Here is a 20,813-nt window from a genome sequence, read left to right on the forward strand (position 1 = left end):
ATCCTCCTTTCTTTCTCATTCTTTTGAACAGCTGCTTAGTATTTCATTGTATGAGTACACCCTAATTTATTTTGTGTCTATTATGTTTTTTTACTACTATAAACAATGTTGCCATGAATATTCTTATAGAAATGTCTGCATACATATGGTAGTAGGATCAATTCTTAGAAATAAAATTGCTAGGTTGAAGGGAATGTACTACAGTTCTTTGAACCTATGACACGTATCATTGTAAGATACGCTATTCTGAATTAGGTCACAATGAGAGATACTTGGACTACCTATGTGCCAAACACCTGGAACAGCTGGCTGGGTTGTGGGTTCATAGACGCTGTCTTCACCCCGCAGTGACCCTGACCAGCCACAGGCCGTGAGGTCTCAGGGGGCCATTCCTGCAGTGGGGCCTGTGGTTGATACATGGACTTCCTTGTCCCCAAGCAAATCTCTAGGAGGTTAGAACCCAGAGTTGACTAAGTCTCTGCTTGAAACCAGGTCACAACCATGGCTTAGCAGGGGCAGAGAGGGGAGACAGAGTGAATAATAAAGCAGGCAGGTCGTGAGGGCCACCATAAACTTCGCAGGAGTTCCTTCAAAGGCATTTCTGTTAACCGTACCCTTCTGAGATCTACATGTCCTTCGAGTTCCTTCGAGGCTGTTTTTGTCTGTTTTGTGGCCTTTTTCCCCTTCATTGTTATTTAAAAAATAAAATAGTTTATATATACGTCAGCAAGCAGAAGAGTGTTTAGACTTTTTTTCTTTTTGGTAGATGAAGTATGGGAAGCGAAAGCCTTCTGAGGTTCTAGTCTAGTCATGTTATAAAGTTGAGCGTGGCCCTGCGTGCCAGAACTCTTAAACAGGTCAGCTGCCGTCACCCCATTTTTTCACACAGTGCCCAGGAGACAGGCTCCCAACAGGCCACTCTGAGGCCAACCTTCTTTGGCAGAGAGGGAGTCTGTGAAGTCCCAGGCATTTAGGGCTGCGTGGGTGGGACTAGGACAAGGTGGTGGTTAGGGGTGAACAAGTGGACGAGGCTCGGGGCCCAGCCCGCCCACCCCCAGCTTTCATCAGAGCAGTCCAGTATTTGCCTGTTTCTAGTAGTAGCTGTGTGGCCTTGGGCCACAGCACGTTCCTGCATGCCAGACACCACTCTAAGCTCTTGAGGTGTATTGGACATTTAATCCTCACACAATCTAGGAGGTAGACAGATACTATCCCTGTTTTAGAGATGAGCTCAGGTAATTTGCTCAAGATCACAGAGTAAGTGACAAAGCCAGGACACAAACTGGGCAGCTTGATTCCAAGCCCATGTTCTTAATCTCTACCAGTTTGCCTCCCAACTGACATGGGGTTGCTCACACCCTCTCATTTTCTCTCTTTTCCTTCTATTTATCTCCCATGTTGGCCTCTGCACTTCCCCTCTGGCCCTCTCCAGTTCATTCTCCACAGTACACATCTTATCATGTCAGTCCCCTGCTTAAAAAACTCCATGGCCCCCATTTCTCTTGGGATAAAGGCCAAGGTCCTTATCCTGCTCCCTTCTCATCTTGGGCCACTCTCCTGTTTGCTCAGCCACTCTGGGCTAGTTCAGGCCCTCAGGTGCCCTGGGGTCTTTGTAGATGCTATTCCTCTGCTTGGACAATTCCACGCCATCCTTCCCCTACCCCTACCCCTGTCCTAGGTGACTGCTGTTCATTCTTCGGAACGTAAATGTCTCTTCATGGAGAAACCTCACCTACTACTTACTGTCTGAGAACATCAAGCCCCCAGGTGATATCCTCTCACAGTCTGTCATGACTTTTTACGATAAACAGCATTTATCATGGTCTATGATGATTTATTTGTGGGATTATTTGATTAATATTTGCCTTTATGCTAGACTGTGAGTTCCTTGGGTTAAGGAGCTTCTTTGTCTTGTTAACAGTGTATTTCAAGCACATTGTCTGGTTTATATTAGGTGCTCAATAAATATCTGGAGAATAATAATAATAATAAAAGATATGCTATTACTTTGCTTACATTAAGAAAGAAATAATATCAGACTATAATTTTATGATCCTTCATGAGATGTTAAAATTCTTAAAAAGTGTTTCCAAGAATCAGTAACATGTTAATAAAATCTGTATGTTAATAGTGTTTTCAATTTGCCACCCAAAGAATTTACACTAATTTATTCTTCCTCCCTTCCCCTGTTGACAGGGAAGAGCCTGTATCTTATTACTATTGGTGGCTGGCCCAGATACTTGCTGATATTTTAAATATAAAACTATGCATTTCTATGTTAACAATATGTACCCACTGTCTAACTTTACTTAGTGAAAATTCAGTGTCAATTTGCTTTTCTAGGAAAATGGAAATAGCTCCCTTTGACTGTTTGGTTATCATTCAATATGAAGCAAAATTTATGTACAACCAGTTTGTTGGCCAACAATATATATAAACTCTTCCTGATACATCATTTAGTGTTCCAAAAAAATCTTATTTTATGTTAGAAACCATTTTCAAAAAGAAAAACATTTGTGGGGGTTTAAAATGTTTCTTACCTTCTTTGGTTTTATTTTCTTATTAAAGAATGAAATTTGTGAAGTATAGAAAAATTTAGAGAAACAGAAAAATAGGTTACCTATAATCACACCAGGAGAAGGTACTATCATCATTGCTGGCACATTTCCTTTTAGACTTTTCTTGCATTTTTTCTGATGGTCAAGAGAATACATTGCTTTTTTTGAGCAATGTCATAACAAACACATTGTCACATGTCACTAGAACCTCCTTGTAACAACATTCAGAAACATTTTTAATATTCAACCATAGTTCCATAATCTACTCAATAAGTCTCATTTTACTGGAAAAGACATATTAATTTAAAAATCAACATCTAAATGGAAATCTTGAGAGCACTTCTAAAAAAGAGAATGAAAGTGTTATAAATATTTGAAAAATTATTTTTTTACCTTTCAGTTTTTACTTTTTCTTCACAATATTCTCCACAGCCATTCATTTTGGTTGACTACAACAAAGAGAAACCAAAATCAAATTAGCCCATTGTACCAAAAAAAAAAAAAACCAAAAACAATCTTATATAATGTTCAATTTTATTTCCTATATTTACTGTTATTGTTCATCATCATGTTACAAAGACACATGACATTCAATTAATGCATGCCAAACTGTGGCTAAGGCATCTGCAGTGGCACAATAGTTTTGGCTGGCTCCACTTATTCACCTCACACTCATCCTGGCTTTTCATTCATTTCTTTTTTTATATATATAAATTTTATTTATTTATTTATTTATTTATTTATTTATTTATTTATTGGCTGTGTTGGGTCTTCATTGCTGCACGCAGGCTTTCTCTAGTTGTGGCGTGGGGGCTACTCTTCCTTGCGGTGCGTGGGTCTCTCATTGCGGTGGCTTCTCTTGTTGTGCAGCACGAGCTCTAGGCGCGTGGGCTTCAGTAGTTGTGGCTCGTGGGCTCTAGAGTGCAGGCTCAGTAGTTGTGGTGCATGGGCTTAGTTGCTCTGCGGCATATGGGATCTTCCCAGACCAGGGCTCGAACCCGTGTCCCCTGCATCAGCAGGCGGACTCCTAACCACTGCGCCACCAGGGAAGTCCCTTTCATTTCTTATATAAGGGATATGAATGTATAGAGGTAAGGAAAAAGAAAAAGGAAAATCTAAAGTAACAATTATTTAGATGTGCATGCATGGCATGTGTTTTTACACTACTTCAATTTTAAAATCTAAAATTTCCAATGTGTTAAATTATCTTGCCCATTTATTTAATTTTAAAAATTTTTAATTGAAGTATAGTTGATTTACAATGTTTTGTTAGTTTCTGGTGTACAGCAAAGTGATTCACATACACACACACACATATATATACACACACATGTATATTCTTTTTCATGTTCTTTTCCATTATGGTTTATTACAGAATATTGAATATAGTTCCCTGTGCTATACAGTAGGACCTTGTTGTTTATCTGTTTTATTTATAGTAGTTTGTATATGCTGATACCAAACTCCTAATTTATCCCTCTCCCACCCCTTTTCCCCTTTGGTAACCATAAAGTTTTCTATATCTGTGAGTCTGTTTCTGTTTTGTAAATAAGTTCATTTGTATCATATTTTTTTCTTTTTTATTTTTCATACTTTATTCCTTATACTGATAGGTTAAGAAAGTAAAATTTTCCTAAGTACTGATTCATAAATAATGTTTATAAGCGGGACACAAAACATTCAGTTTCACAAACAGTAATATCCAATGATCCCCGTAAATGCAATTTTAATCCTTACTTTAAGCTAAGTGCAAGAATAATACAATAAGCTAAATACACACAAAACCTGTATATGCTGAACTACAAAAGTGGTTTCCCATAGCCACACATGGTCTTAGTCAAGTACACATTTCCACAATGAACAAGTACTAACAAATAAGTTAATAAAACACTACCCCAAATGCTTATCCTGCCATCAGCTTTCTCAGCAATGCCATTCCTGCTACTGAAAGCACTTATTTTTAGAAGCTTTGATCTGGGAAAATGAGTTCTCTTAAAAACTGACAAATAGTATAAGCCCTGAAGATTTTAAATCAAATAAGTCTTCCAACACAGAAGCATTCATAGGAAAGTTTTAGTTTCTCAAAAAATAAAAAATGAAAATGAAAAAAATCACTCTTGTTATCTATAGAAAAGAGTATTAAAACAAATTATCTTAAGACAAATAAACACTCTTAAAAAAGGTTGTATTTTCTATCATTTTCTCCTTAACAGAAACACAAACCAGTTCACTATCTTTTTTTTTTTTTTTTAATGTCTGAAACATTTATATTAACATATTTCCATACATATTTCCATACAAATACAAATATAAGATTTTTAGAAATTTCATGTAATGTCTGAAACATTTATATTAACATATTTCCATACAAATAACCCAATGAAAGTTTAGTATTAGTTGTTTTGTTTGTTTTTTTATACTGCAGGTTCTTATTAGGCATCAGTTTTATACACATCAGTGTATACATGTCAATCCCAATCGCCCAATTCAGCACACCACCATCCCCACCCCACCGCAGTTTTCCCCCCTTGGTGTCCATATGTCCATTCTCTACATCTGTGTCTCAACTTCTGCCCTGCAAACTGGCTCATCTGTACCATTTTTCTAGGTTCCGCATACATGCATTAATATACGATATTTGTTTTTCTCTTTCTGACTTACTTCACTCTGTATGACAGTCTCTAGATCCATCCACGTCTCAACAAATGACTCAATTTCGTTCCTTTTTATGGCTGAGTAATATTCCATTGTATATATGTACCACATCTTCTTTATCCATTCGTCTGTCGATGGGCATTTAGGTTGCTTCCATGACCTGGCTATTGTAAATAGTGCTGCAATGAACATTCGGGTGCATGTGTCTTTTTGAATTACGGTTTTCTCTGGGTATATGCCCAGTAGTGGGATTGCTGGGTCATATGGTAATTCTATTTTTAGATTTTTTAAGGAACCTCCATATTGTTCTCCATAGTGGCTGTATCAATTTACATTCCCACCAACAGTGCAAGAGGGTTCCCTTTTCACCACACCCTCTCCAGCATTTGTTGTTTGTAGATTTTCTGATGATGCCCATTCTAACAGGAGTGAGGTGATACCTCATTGTAGTTTTGATTTGCATTTCTCTAATAATTAGTGATGTTGAGCATCTTTTCATGTGCTTCGTGGCCGTCTGTATGTCTTCTTTGGAGAAATGTCTATTTAGGTCTTCTGCCCATTTTTGGATTGGGTTGTTTGTTTCTTTGATATTGAGCTGAATGAGCTGTTTATATATTTTGGAGATTAATCCTTTGTCCGTTGATTCGTTTGCAAATATTTTCTCCCATTCTGAGGGTTATCTTTTCGTCTTGTTTATGGTTTCCTTTGCTGTGCAAAAGCTTTGAAGTTTCATTAGGTCCCACTTGTTTATCTTTGTTTTTATTTCCATTTCTCTAGGAGGTGGATCAAAAAAGATCTTGCTGTGATTTATGTCAAAGAGTGTTCTTCCTATGTTTTCCTCTAAGAGTTTTATAGTGTCCAGTCTTATATTTAGGTCTCTAATCCATTTTGAGTTTATTTTTGTGTATGGTGTTAGGGAGTATTCTAATTTCATTCTTTTACATGTAGCTGTCCAGTTTTCCCAGCACCACTTATTGAAGAGACTGTCTTTTCTCCATTGTATATCTTTGCCTCCTTTGTCATAGATTAGTTGACCATAGGTGCGTGGGTTAATCTCTGGGCTTTCTATCTTGTTCCATTGATCTATGTTTCTGTTTTTGTGCCAGTACCATATTGTCTTGATTACTGTAGCTTTGTAGTATAGTCTGAAGTCAGGGAGTCTGATTCCTCCAGCTCCATTTTTTTGCCTCAAGACTGCTTTGCCTATTCGGGGTCTTTTGTGTCTCCATACAAATTTTAAGATGATTTGTTCTAGCTCCGTAAAAAATGCCATTGGTAATTTGATAGGGATTGCATTGAATCTGTAGATTGCTTTGGGTAGTATAGTCATTTTCACAATGTTGATTCTTCCAATCCAAGAACATGGTATATCTCTCCATCTGTTGGTATCATCTTTAATTTCTTTCATCAGTGTCTTATAGTTTTCTGCATACAGGTCTTTTGTCTCCCTAGGTAGGTTTATTCCTAGGTATTTTATTCTTTTTGTTGCAATGGTAAATGGGAGTGTTTCCATAATTTCTCTTTCAGATTTTTCATCATTAGTGTATAGGAATGCAAGAGATTTCTGTGCATTAATTTTGTATCCTGCAACTTTACCATATTCATTAATTAGCTCTAGCAGTTTTCTGGTGGCAGTTTTAGGATTCTCTATGTATAGTATCATGTCATCCACAAACAGTGACAGTTTTACTTCTTCTTTTCCAATTTGTATTCCTTTTATTTCTTTTTCTTCTCTGATTGCCGTGGCTAGGACTTCCAAAACTATGTTGAATAATAGTGGTGAGAGTGGACATCCTTGTCTCGTTCCTGATCTTAGAGGAAATGCTTTCAGTTTTTCACCATTGAGAATGATGTTTGCTGTGGGTTTGTCATATATGGCCTTTATTATGTTGAGGTAGGTTCCCTCTATGCCCACTTTCTGGAGAGTTTTTATCAGAAATGGGTGTTGAATTTTGTCAAAAGCTTTTTCTGCATCTATTGAGATGATCATATGGTTTTTATTCTTCAATTTGTTAATATGGTGTATCACATTGATTGATTTGCGTATATTGAAGAATCCTTGCATCCCTGGGATAAATCCCACTTGATCATGGTGTATGATCCTTTTAATGTGTTGTTGGATTCTCTTTGCTAGTATTTGGTTGAGGATTTTTGCATCTATATTCATCAGTGATATTGGTCTGTAATTTTCTTTTTTTGTAGTGTCTTTGTCTGGTTTTGGTATCAGGGTGATGGTGGCCTCATAGAATGAGTTTGGGAGTGTTCCTTCCTCTGCAATTTTTTGGAAGAGCTTGAGAAGGATGGGTGTTAGCTCTTCTCTAAATGTTTGATAGAATTCACCTGTGAAGCCATCTGGTCCTGGACTTTTGTTTGTTGGAAGATTTTTAATCACAGTTTCAATTTCATTACTTGTGATTGGTCTGTTCATATTTTCTATTTCTTCCTGGTTCAGTCTTGGAAGGTTATACCTTTCTAAGAATTTGTCCATTTCTTCCAGGTTGTCCATTTTATTGGCATAAAGTTGCTTGTAGTAGTCTCTTAGGATGCTTTGTATTTCTGCAGTGTCTGTTGTAACTTCTCCTTTTTCATTTCTGATTTTATTGATTTGAGTCCTCTCCCTCTTTTTCTTGATGAGTCTGGCTAATGGCTTATCAATTTTGTTTATCTTCTCAAAGAACCAACTTTTAGTTTTATTGATCTTTGCTATTGTTTTCTTTGTTTCTATTTCATTTATTTTTGCTCTGATCTTTATGATTTCTTTCCTTCTGCTAACTTTGGGTTTTGTTTGTTCTTCTTTCCCTAGTTTCTTTAGGTGTAAGGTTAGATTGTTTACTTGAGCTTTTTCTTGTTTCTTTAGGTAGGCTTGTATAGCTATAAACTTCCCTCTTAGAACTGCTTTTGCTGCATCCCATAGGTTTTGGGTCGTCGTGTTTTCATTGTCATTTGTCTCTAGGTATTTTTTGATTTCCTCTTTGATTTCTTCAGTGATCTCTTGGTTATTTAGTAACGTATTGTTTAGCCTCCATGTGTTTGTCCTTTTTACGTTTTTTTCCCTGTAATTCATTTCTAATCTCATAGCGTTGTGGTCAGAAAAGATGCTTGATATGATTTCAATTTTCTTAAATTTACTGAGGCTTGATTTGTGACCCAAGATGTGATCTATCTTGGAGAATGTTCCGTGCGCACTTGAGAAGAACGTGTAATCTGCTGTTTTTGGATGGAATGTCCGATATATATCAATTAAATCTATCTGGTCTATTGTGTCATTTAAAGCTTCTGTTTCCTTATTTATTTTCATTTTGGATGATCTGTCCGTTGGTGTAAGTGAGGTGTTAAAGTCCCCCACTATTATTGTGTTACTGTCGATTTCCTCTTTTATAGCTGTTAGCAGTTGCCTTATGTATTGAGGTGCTCCTATGTTGGGTGCATATATATTTATAATTGTTATATCTTCTTCTTGGATTGATCCCTGGATCATTATGTAGTGTCCTTCCTTGTCTCTTGTAACATTCTTTATTTTAAAGTCTATTTTATCTGATATGAGTATAGCTACTCCAGCTTTCTTTTGATTTCTATTTGCATGGAATATCTTTTTCCATCCCCTCACTTTCAGTCTGTATGTGTCCCTAGGTCTAAAGTGGGTCTCTTGTAGACAGCATATATATGGGTCTTGTTTTTGTATCCATTCAGCCAGTCTATGTCTTTTGGTTGGGGCATTTAATCCATTCACGTTTAAGGTAATAATCGATATGTATGTTCCTATGACCATTTTCTTAATTGTTTTGGGTTTGTTTTTGTAGGTCCTTTTCTTCTCTTGTGTTTCCCACTTAGAGAAGTTCCTTTAGCATTTGTTGTAGAGCTGGTTTGGTGGTGCTGAATTCTCTTAGCTTTTGCTTGTCTGTAAAGCTTTTGATTTCTCCATCAAATCTAAATGAGATCCTTGCCGGGTAGAGTAATCTTGGTTGTAGGTTCTTCCCTTTCATCACTTTAAGTATATCATGCCACTCCCTTCTGGCTTGCAGAATTTCTGCTGAGAAATCAGCTGTTAACCTTATGGGAGTTCCCTTGTATGTTATTTGTCGTTTTTCCCTTGCTGCTTTCAATAATTTTTCTTTGTCTTTAATTTTTGCCACTTTGATTACTATGTGTCTCGGCGTGTTTCTCCTTGGGTTTATCCTGTATGGGACTCTCTGTGCTTCCTGGACTTGGGTGGCTATTTCCTTTCCCATGTTAGGGAAGTTTTCGACTATAGTCTCTTCAAATATTTTCTCTGGTCCTTTCTCTCTCTCTTCTCCTTCTGGGACCCCTATAATGCGAATGTTGTTGCGTTTAATGTTGTCCCAGAGGTCTCTTAGGCTGTCTTCATTTCTTTTCATTCTTTTTTCTTTAGTCTGTTCCGCAGCAGTGAATTCCATCATTCTGTCTTCCAGGTCACTTATCCGTTCTTCTGCCTCAGTTATTCTGCTATTGATTCCTTCTAGTGTAGTTTTCATTTCAGTTATTGTATTGGTCATCTCTGTTTGTTTGTTCTTTAATTCTTCTAGGTCTTTGTTAATCATTTCTTGCATCTTCTCAATCTTTGCCTCCATTCTTATTCCAAGGTCCTGGATCATCTTCACTATCATTATTCTGAATTCTTTTTCTGGAAGGTTGCCTATCTCCACTTCATTTAGTTGTTTTTTCTGGGGTTTTTTCTTGTTCCTTCATCTGGTACATAGCCCTCTGCCTTTTCATCTTCTCTATCTTTCTGTAACTCCAGTTCACTATCTTTTAATAACTTAAGACTACTGTAATCTAAAAACTTTAGAATACATGAAACACATGTCTTAGCTATCAAAGGTACCATTTAGATTTCACATAATAAACAGCTACAGTACAGCCTACAATGGCACAAGTACACCTAATACATAATTATTAATTCGTCATTTAGATGGTCAAAAGTCAGAAGGAACTGAATGGTTTGCAAGGTACTTTGACTTACATGTGGTCATTAAAATCCAGTAATTAATTCAAAGTATGGTAATACAATGGCAGGCAATTAAAGGCTCAAATATCACTCTAAAATTGAAGACATGAAAATAAAGACTGAAAACATTGTGGTTCTCTTTCATTCACATGGCTAGATATCAGAACCTGACTGTGGAAAATATAGTTATTAAATATGGTTTCCCCAGAAAATAATGAAGCTTCAGAAAGTACAAAAGGTGTCAAGATCCATAGCTTGCTTCATCAAATGCTTTTCTAGCTCGTTTCAATTCTTCATTCATAGTAAGCAAGTCTTTAACCCTAGCAAACTTTCTTGGGTCCTTTCGAATCAAGAAGACGATACCTTCAACTTGTACCCGACCTTGTCTTCCAATTGACATTGCCTTGTGAGTCATTTCGGTGATGAACTCTATGACAAGGTCTTCAAGAATATCTACTGACTCAGCAAAAGGATTCTGGTCATCCCCCCATACATAATACACCGTGATTCTTTAGAAAAAAGTCTCTTTTACCCTGTCCACCTTCTGCACCTCCTCCAATTTCTTCATTTTCTTCCTCAAAGGTGGGGTCTTCTTCTTCATCTGCCATCCCAGCAGCCAGCCACCTCCAGGGCTTGTATCATATTTTAGATTCCACATATAAGGGCTATCATATTTGCCCTTTTATTTTTTAAAGGGAGGGGTGTCTCCCTAGGAAACTGAGATCAATCAGTTCGTACTTTAACTGAGTATGGTGTCACAGAGACCCAAGTCCTGCAGAAGCAGTTTGCTACAATCAGAAAGAGATGTCAAGTTGCATTCTTACATGGTTAATCTTACATTTAAATCTTCATTAGGACAAATTATCTTAAACGGGAAATTCTTTCCATTTCAAGATCCTGCATTATCTGGCCTCTGTCTACCTCTACAATCCATCTGGCTTTACTCTCCTCTTCACTAACTGAAGGCTTCAAACGGATGGGCCTTTCTTTTAGCTCTTCAAAATCGCTCTTTTTTTCACTTTTTCCTTGTTTAATCTAAGTGTCTTTACCTTCTGAGGATGTTCCTAACCACCCAGTCTAAAAGTGGGTCTCCTTGGTATTCTCTTTTGTAGTGCTTTTTTAAACTTCAGAGACCTTATCACAACTTGTAATTGCACGTTTTTTTGATCTTTTAGGTACAGACTCTGTAGAGTTAAAAAGTTAAGTTACTCTGATATCAATTTCAGTTTATCTGAGGGAAACACAGAACTTCTATGGCGGAAGAAATAAAGTAGATTGCTTTTATCCACTGACAACTGAAAAAAAAGCTTCTTAGACCTTATCTGTTTTTTTAAAAAAATTATTTGTTTTTCGCTGCGTTGGGTCTTCGTTGCTGCGTGCGGGCTTTCTTTAGTTACAGCGAGCGGGGGCTGCTCTTCGTTGCAGCGTGCAGGTTTCTCATTGCGGTGGCTTCTCTTGTTGCGGAGCACAGGCTCTAGGTGCACGGGCTTCAGCAGTTGCAGCACACAGGCTTAGTTGCTCTGCGGCATGTGGGATCTTCCCGGACCAGGGTTTGAACCCATGTCCCCTGCCTTGGCAAGCGGATTCTTAACAACTGCACCACCAGGGAAGCCTCCCCTTATCTGTTTTTAGAAGTTGATAATTTTAGTCTGGGTTAAAACTTTTTTCCAAGTAAAGTCATTTGGATTTCCTATTCCCCATCATAATCCTGATCTAGGAATCATCATGTGTGCAATCATTTTGCAAAGTATACAGCCTTTTATAAGAGTAAAGTGTTATTGGGCTTCCCTGGTGGCACAGTGGTTAAGAATCCGCCTGCCAATGCAGGGGGCATGGGTTCGAGCCCTGGGTCTGGAAGATCCCACATGCCGTGGAGCAACTAAAGCCCGTGTGCCACAGCTACTGAGCCTGCCCTCTAGAGCCTGTGAGCCACAACTACTGAAGCCCATGCACCTAGAGCCTGTGCTCTGCAACAAGAGAAGCCACCACAATGAGAAGCCCGCAGACCACGACAAAGAGAAAGCCCACGCGCAGCAACGAAGACCCAATGCAGCCAAAAATAAATAAATAAAATAATTAAAAAAAAAGAGTAAAGTGTTATTATTAACATTAAAATAATGAGATAAAGCCCAATTGGAAATACACTAGAGCAATACTTGTATTAACCAATTTTTCACTATTTTTGCAAAGTTTACCTATGTATGGTTTGGGGGTAGGTCAGTCTCTCTTCTCATTCTGGATTGTAGGCTCTTTGGAAGAGGAGGAGGCTGTAGTACTGCCTCAGAAAAAAGATTTAAGGTTTTTATCATGGCCAGCCTGTTTGAAGGTTAGTTTGTAGTCCCACTGATCAAAGAATCCAGATCCAGCAACTTGAAGAGTAGAGGAGGCATCTGCTGGATCTAGGACCAGCTACATAATTTGTAGTCCCCAGTGTGAGATGAAAATATTGGCTCTTTCCTTGGCATGGCATGTAAGTCATTTCATGAACTCATCCCTGCCTATCTCTTAAGCCTTAGCTTTCAAGACACCATGTGATACCCTAATAGCAATGATTTAGTGCTCTGAATTTTCCATGTTGATCCAGACCTTCATACCTTTGCTGCGAAGCTCCTCGGTATGGAATGCTCTTTCCCATTTTATCTCACCTATCAAAATCTTTAAAATGCTAATTCTCTAGGAGGCTTTAATAACCATACCCACATACTCCTGTATAGCCTCTATATTCCCTAATTCTTTATAATCCTCTCTGAACTCCACACAGACACTCCATAAAAAAGCAGGATATGTTTTTTTACTATAGCTTTTTGTAGAGTTGAAAGTAAAATTAAGTTATTCTGATATTAATTTCAATTTATTTGTGGGAAATCAGAGCTTCCATGGAGGAAGAAAATTTACTTATTTGCATGTGTACATCTCCCAAATTGACTGCTAGACTGTACAAGCAAATTTAGGACAGAAACCCTGACGTCCCTTCTTACCCTGTTATCCCCAAAATAATCAAACAAGTTCAGCAACAGCTGAAGTGAAGAGTTTTGAAACTTTAGGTAGTAATTTACAATAATGTATATGACTGGCATTCATTCCTTCATTCACAAATAACACACAGACATTGGCCTGAAGTACTTCACTAAGAGGTACAGTAGTACCCCTTTATCTGAGGGGTGATATGTTCCAAGACACCCAGTGAATGCCTGAAACCACGGAGAGTGCTGAACTGTTTTCTGTTCATGTCTTCCACTCACAAATTAAATGCCTTTTCCATCTTAACTAAGCATTTTTCATGCACTGTGGCCTTAACTTTTGCAGTTTGAGGTGCAACAGCAAAACTAGCACAAATTTCTTTTTCCTTTTTCACAATTTCACAGATAGATTTGTTCTTACCGTAGATCTTAGCAACTAATTTCAGCATACGATTTTTCTCTTTCCTTATGAAGTAGAGAACTTTCACCTTTTCACTTAAAGGAAGCACTTATGGCTTCTCTTTGGCAACATCCAGATTGCCAGCATCACTACTCTTGTACTGCAGGGCCATCATTGAATAAGAGTTACATGAACACAAACACTTCGATACTGCAATGACTGCTCCGATAACCAAGATGGCTACTAAGTGACTAATGGGCAAGATACACTGGACAAAGGGATGATTTATATCCTGGGTAGACGGAGTGAGAAGGCGCAGAATTTCATCTCACTACTTAGAATGGCACACCATTTAAAACTTACGAATTGTTTATTTCTGGAATTTTCCATTTAACATTTTCTGACTGTAGTTGACTGTAAGTAACTGAAACCCCTGAAAGTGAAACTGTAGATGGGGGGCAGGGGCTACTGTAGTCAAGTATAGAGACAGTTAATTGGAGCAGAGGGACAAATGCAATGATTTGCACAAGTAGCTAACAGAGGGACAATCTTTCTTTTTAAAAAGGACATTCCTCTACTTTTTATAATACCAGTGGATAGCACCTTAACTTTTGGCACATGATAAAATTTTCAGGGTTGCAAAATATACTGTTAAGAACAAATTCAGTAAATAATCATTTGTTTAGGGTGATTCCCAACATGGCACACTTACAAATTTCTGAATATTTTAAAAAACTCTAAGGAACTCTTAGAATTACTCAAATGTAGGTAATATTCGAGAAACATTAAGATGAAACAAAACTTTTCTAGAATACTGGTTCAGTCTTTCTTTCATGGATGGAGATGTCATATTTGTCTCTTTTGAATTTGTCTTCTTATGAATATAATTACCATTGTGACTTTAACACATTTAGATTTTGAAACACATGAAACATTTTCATGTTTTTATTTCAGTACCTTGCATCCTCTTCTCCTAAATTTGTTTTTTGCTTTCTTTGTTTTGCTTACCATTAGTCAAAATCTCTTCTAAAGCAGAAGTCTTATCTATTCAAGTGCTAATTTATTGTTTTTAAGGATGGACTGGCCCAAAATACTTGGTCTTAAACATCTTGAATTCTCAAGACACAAATTTGTGGGCTCTATCTATACTTTGGTGGCAGGACAACTTATGTATTATTTACATATTATTTACTAATAACTGGTAGGAATATTCTCCCCCTACGAACCTTAATTTTTAGATTTGTTCTGGATAGTTTTACATCCTAATTCTACTATGTAAACTTTAGAATCATGTCACAAAGCCACCCTGCCTCTCATTAAAACAGACAACGAAACAAAACAGAAACCTCAAAATATTTTATAGGACCATATTTAATTGAGGGGTGAATCTAGGGAGAACTTAAATTTTAGATTTTTTTCTATCAAAGAACAAGGAATGTTTTCCTTTAATACTTCTTTTGTGCTTCTCTGTAGAGTTTTAAAGTTTTCATAATATAAATATGTACATTTTTGGTTGAATTTATGCCTAGAGCTCTTGTTTTTTAACTATTGTGAATAAAATTTTATTTGATTATACATATTTAAATTTTACATATCCACACAAAGACGTGCACATGAGTGTTCTTTTTTTCTTCTTTTAAAAAATTTATTTATTTTTGGCTGCATTGGGTCTTCATTGCTGTGCATGGACTTTCTCTAGTTGCGGCAAGCAGGGGCTACTCTTTGTGGCGGTGCACGGGCTTCTCGTTGTGGTGGCTTCTCTTGTTGCAAAGCACGGGCTCTAGGCATCTGGGCTTCAGTAGCTGTGGCACGCAGGCTCAGTAGTTGTGGCACACGGGCTCAGTTGCTCCACGGCACGTGGGATCCTTCCAGACCAGGGATCGAACCTGTGTCCCCTGCACTGGCAGGCGGATTCTCAACCACTGTGCCACTCAGGAAGCCCTTGATTATATTTTATAAGTGGTTAAGGCAAAGACTGTGTTATGAACTGACCTGTGTCCCCCCAAAGTTCACAGGTTGAAGCCCTAACCCCCAATGGGACTGTATTTGGAAATAGGGTCTTTATGGAGATAATTGAGGCTAAATGAGGTCATGAGGATAGGGCTCTAACCCAATAGGATTGGTGTCCTTATAAGAAGAGGAAGAGACACCAGGCGTGTGTGCACACAAAGGAAAGACCATGTGAGGACACAGCTAGAAGAGGGCTGCCTGCAAGCCAAGGAGAGAGGTCTTGCCAGAAACCAAAACTGCTAACACCTTGATCGTAGACGTCCAGCCTCCAGAACTGTGAAAAGATAAATTTTCTCTATTTTTTTAAGCCACTCAGGTTGTGGTGTTTTGTTATGGCAGCCCAAGCAAACTAGAACAGACTACAAACTCAAATGCCTGCAGGAATCAGAAAAATAATATAAACCTTTGAAATGCTGGGGTTGAGGGCATAATTCTGTCTTGTGAGACCCGAGAATTTACATTATAAAGAAATAGGAATCTTTGCTGCATTACTGTTTATAATAAATTTAATACTCATCAATAGATAGCCAATTTAATAAATTATGGTATATCTATGCAAGAGAATAATAGGGAAGCATTAGAAAGTATGAGATAGAGAGGGCAGACAGCAGAAGCAAGAGGAACTACAATCCTGCAGACTGTGGAACAAAAACCACATTCGCAGAAAGATAGACAAGATGAAAAGGCAGAGGGCTATGTACCAGATGAAGGAACAAGATAAAACCCCAGAAAAACAACTAAATGAAGTGGAGATAGGCAACCTTCCAGAAAAAGAATTCAGAATAATGATAGTCAAGATGATCCAGGACCTCAGAAAAACAATGGAGGCAAAGATCGAGAAGATGCAAGAAATGTTTAACAAAGACCTAGAAGAATTAAAGAACAAACAAACAGAGATGAACAATACAATAACTGGAATGAAAACTACACTAGAAGGAATCAATAGCAGAATAACTGAGGCAGAAGAACAGATAAGAGACCTGGAAGACAGAATGGTGGAATTCACTGCTGCAGAACAGAATAAAGAAAAAAGAAAGAAAAGAAATGAAGACAGCTTAACAGAGCTCTGGGACAACATTAAATGCAACAACATTTGCATTATAGGGGTCCCAGAAGGAGAAGAGAGAGAGAAAGGGCCAGAGAAAATATTTGAAGAGATTATAGTCGAAAACTTCCCTAACATGGGAAAGGAAATAGCCACCCAAGTCCAGGAAGTGCAGAGAGGCCCAGGCAGGATAAACTCAAGGAGAAACATGCTGAGACACATTGTAATCAAACTGGCAAAAATTAAAGAAATTATTGAAAGCAGCAAGGGAAAAACGACAAATAACATACAAGGGAACTCCCATAAGGTTAACAGCTGATTTCTCAACAGAAACTTTACAAGCCAGAAGGGAGTGGCATGATATACTTAAAGTGATGAAAGGGAAGAACCTACAACCAAGATTACTCTACCTGGCAAGGATCTCATTTAGATTTGATGGAGAAATCAAAAGCTTTACAGACAAGCAAAAGCTAAGAGAATTCGGCACCACCAAACCAGCTCTACAGGAAACGCTAAAGGAACTTCTCTAAGTGGGAAACACAAGAGAAGAAAAGGACCTACAAAAACAAACCCAAAACAATTAAGAAAATGATCATAGGAACATACATATCGATAATTACCTTAAACATGAATGGATTAAATGCTCCAACCAAAAGACACAGGCTTGCTGAATGGATACAAAAAGAAGACCCACAATATGCTGTCTACAAGAGACCCACTTCAGACCTAGGGACATATACACCCTGAAAGTGAGGGGATGGAAAAAGATATTCCATGCAAATGGAAATCAAAAGAAAGCTGGAGTAGCAATACTCATATCAGATAAAATAGACTTTAAAATACAGAATGTTACAAGAGACAAGGAAGGACACTACATAATGACCAAGGGATCAATCCAAGAAGAAGATTGAACAATTATAAATATATATGCACCCAACATAGGAGCACCTCAATATATAAGGCAACTGCTAACAGCTATAAAAGAGGAAATCAACAGTAACACAATAATAGTGGGGGATGTTAACAGCTAACTTACACCAATGGACAGATCATCCAAAATGAAAATAAATAAGGAAACAGAAGCTTTAAATGACACAATAGACCAGATAGATTTAATTGATATATATCGGACATTCCATCCAAAAACAGCAGATTACACGTTCTTCTCAAGTGCGCACGGAACATTCTCCAAGATAGATCACATCTTGGGTCACAAATCAAGCCTCACTAAATTTAAGAAAATTGAAATCATATCAAGCATCTTTTCTGACCACAAAACTATGAGATTAGAAATGAATTACAGGGAAAAAACCATAAAAAACACAAACACATGGAGGCTAAAGAATACGTTACTAAATAACCAAGAGGTCACTGAAGAAATCAAAGAGGAAATCAAAAAATACCTAGAGACAAATGACGATGAAAACACGACGATCCAAAACCTATGGGATGCAGCAAAAGCAGTTCTAAGAGGGAAGTTTAGAGCAATACAATCCTACCTCAAGAAACAAGAAAAATCTCAAATAAACAATCTAACCTTACACCTAAAGGAACTAGAGAAAGAAGAACAAACAAAACTCAAAGTTAGCAGAAGGAAAGAAACCATAAAGATCAGAGCAGAAATAAATGAAATAGAAAGAAAGAAAACAATAGCAAAGATCAATAAAACTAAAAGCTGATTCTTTGAGAAGATAAACAAAATTGATAAACCATTAGCCAGACTCATCAAAAAAATGAGGGACAGGACTCAAGTCAATAAAATTAGAAATGAAAAAGGAGAAGTTACAACAGACACCGCAGAAATACAAAGCATCCTAAGAGACTACTACAAGCAACTCTATGCCAACTTAATGGATAACCTGGAAGAAATGGACAAATCCTTAGAAAGGTATAACCTTCCAAGACTGAACCAGAAAGCAATAGAAAATATGAACAGACCAATCACAAGTAATGAAATTGAAACTGTGATTAAAAATCTTCCAACAAACAAAAGTCCAGGACCAGATGGCTTCACAGGTGAATTCTATCAAACATTTAGAGAAGAGCTAACACCCATCCTTCTCAAACTCTTCCAAAAAACTGCAGAGGAAGGAACACTCCCAAACTCATTCTATGAGGCCACCATCACCCTGATACCAAAACCAGACAAAGATACTACAAAAAAAGAAAACTACAGACCAATATCACTGATGAATATAGATGCAAAAATCCTCAACCAAATACTAGCAAACAGAATCCAACAACACATTAAAAGGATCATACATCATGATCAAGTGGGATTTATCCCAGGGATGCAAGGATTCTTCAATATACACAAATCAATCAATGTGATACACCATATTAACAAATTGAAGAATAAAAACCATATGATCATCTCAATAGATGCAGAAAAAGCTTCTGACAAAATTCAACACCCATTTATGATAAAAACTCTTCAGAAAGTGGGCCTAGAGGGAACCTACCTCAACATAATAAAGGCCATATATGACAAACCCACAGCAAACATCATTCTCAATGGTGAAAAACTGAAAGCATTTCCTCTAAGATCAGGAACGAGACAAGGATGGCCACTCTCACCACTATTATTCAACACAGTTTTGGAAGTCCTAGCCACAGAAATCAGAGAAGAAAAAGAAATAAAAGGAATACAAATTGGAAAAGAAGAAGTAAAACTGTCACTGTTTGCAGATGACATGATACTATACATAGAGAATCCTAAAAATGCCACCAGAAAACTACTAGAGCTAATCAATGAATTTGGTAAAGTTGCAGGATATAAAATTAATGCACAGAAATCACTTGCATTCCTATACACTAATAATGAAAAATCTGAAAGAGAAATTAAGGAGACACTCCCATCTACCATTGCAACAAAAAGAATAAAATACCTAGGAATAAACCTACCTAGGGAAACAAAAGACCTGTATGCAGAAAACTATAAGACACTGAGGAAAGAAATTAAAGATGATACCCAACAGATGGAGAGATATGCCATGTTCTTGGATTGGAAGAATCAATATTGTGAAAATGACTATACTACCCAAAGCAATCTACAGATTCAATGCAACTCCTATCAAATTACCAATGGCATTTTTTACAGAACTAGAAAAAAAAATCTTAAAATTTGTATGGAGACACAAAAGACCCCGAATAGCCAAAGCAGTCTTGAGGGAAAAAAATGGAGCTGGAGGAATCAGACTCCCTGACTTCAGACTATACTGCAAAGCTACAGTAATCAAGACAATATGGTACTGGCACAAAAACAGAAACATAGATCAATGGAACAAGATAGAAAGCCCAGAGATTAACCCACGCACCTATGGTCAACTAATCTATGACAAAGGAGGCAAGGATATACAATGGAGAAAAGACAGTCTCTTCAATAAGTGGTGCTGGGAAAACTGGACAGCTACATGTAAAAGAATGAAATTAGAATACTCCCTAACACCGTACACAAAAATAAACTCAAAATGGATTAGAGACCTAAATGTAAGACTGGACACTATAAAACTCTTAGAGGAAAACGTAGGAAGCACACTCTTTGACATAAATCACAGCAAGATCTTTTTTGATCCACCTCCTAGAGTAATGGAAATAAAAACAAAAATAAACAAGTGGGACCTAATGAAACTTCAAAGCTTTTGCACAGCAAAGGAAACCATAAACAAGACGAAAAGACAACCCTCAGAATGGGAGAAAATATTTGCAAACGAATCAACGGACAAAGGATTAATCTCCAAAATATATAAACAGCTCATTCAGCTCAATATTAAAGAAACAAACACCCCAATGCAAAAATGGGCAGAAGACCTAAATAGACATTTCTCCAAAGAAGACATACAGACGGCCACGAAGCACATGAAAAGATGCTCAACATCACTAATTATTAGAGAAATGTAAATCAAAACTACAATGAGGTATCACCTCACTCCTGTTAGAATGGGCATCATCAGAAAATCTACAAACAACAAATGCTGGAGAGGGTGTGGAGAAAAGGGAACCCTCTTGCACTGTTGGTGGGAATGTAAATTGATACAGCCACTATGGAGAACAGTATGGAGGTTCCTTAAAAAACTAAAAATAGAATTACCATATGACCCAGCAATACCACTACTGGGCATATACCCAGAGAAAACCGTAATTCAAAAAGACTCATGCACCCGAATGTTCATTGCAGCACTATTTACAATAGCTAGGTCATGGAAGCAACCTAAATGCC

General features: G+C 37.4%; 1 protein-coding gene and 1 pseudogene across 11 annotated transcripts in view; both read right to left on the minus strand.

The window, feature by feature from the left end:
- Positions 1-20,813, minus strand: part of PTPN13 (protein tyrosine phosphatase non-receptor type 13) — a 241,528-nt gene that overhangs the window by 12,537 nt on the left and 208,178 nt on the right. For 10 of the 11 annotated variants that reach the window (XM_059922684.1, XM_059922677.1, XM_059922675.1 and 7 more), the window contains one exon: positions 2,952-3,007. In XM_059922684.1, coding sequence (XP_059778667.1) covers positions 2,952-3,007 — 56 coding nt within the window. Of the gene's footprint in view, positions 1-2,951; positions 3,008-15,140; positions 15,824-20,813 lie in introns of those variants that run through there. The other variant, XM_059922685.1, reaches the window with a different exon arrangement.
- LOC132365840 (transcription initiation factor TFIID subunit 13-like) lies at positions 10,337-10,928 on the minus strand (annotated as a pseudogene).

The sequence above is a fragment of the Balaenoptera ricei genome, chromosome 5 (genome assembly GCF_028023285.1).
Source record: "Balaenoptera ricei isolate mBalRic1 chromosome 5, mBalRic1.hap2, whole genome shotgun sequence".
In the NCBI taxonomy this organism is placed as follows: Eukaryota; Metazoa; Chordata; class Mammalia; order Artiodactyla; family Balaenopteridae; genus Balaenoptera; species Balaenoptera ricei.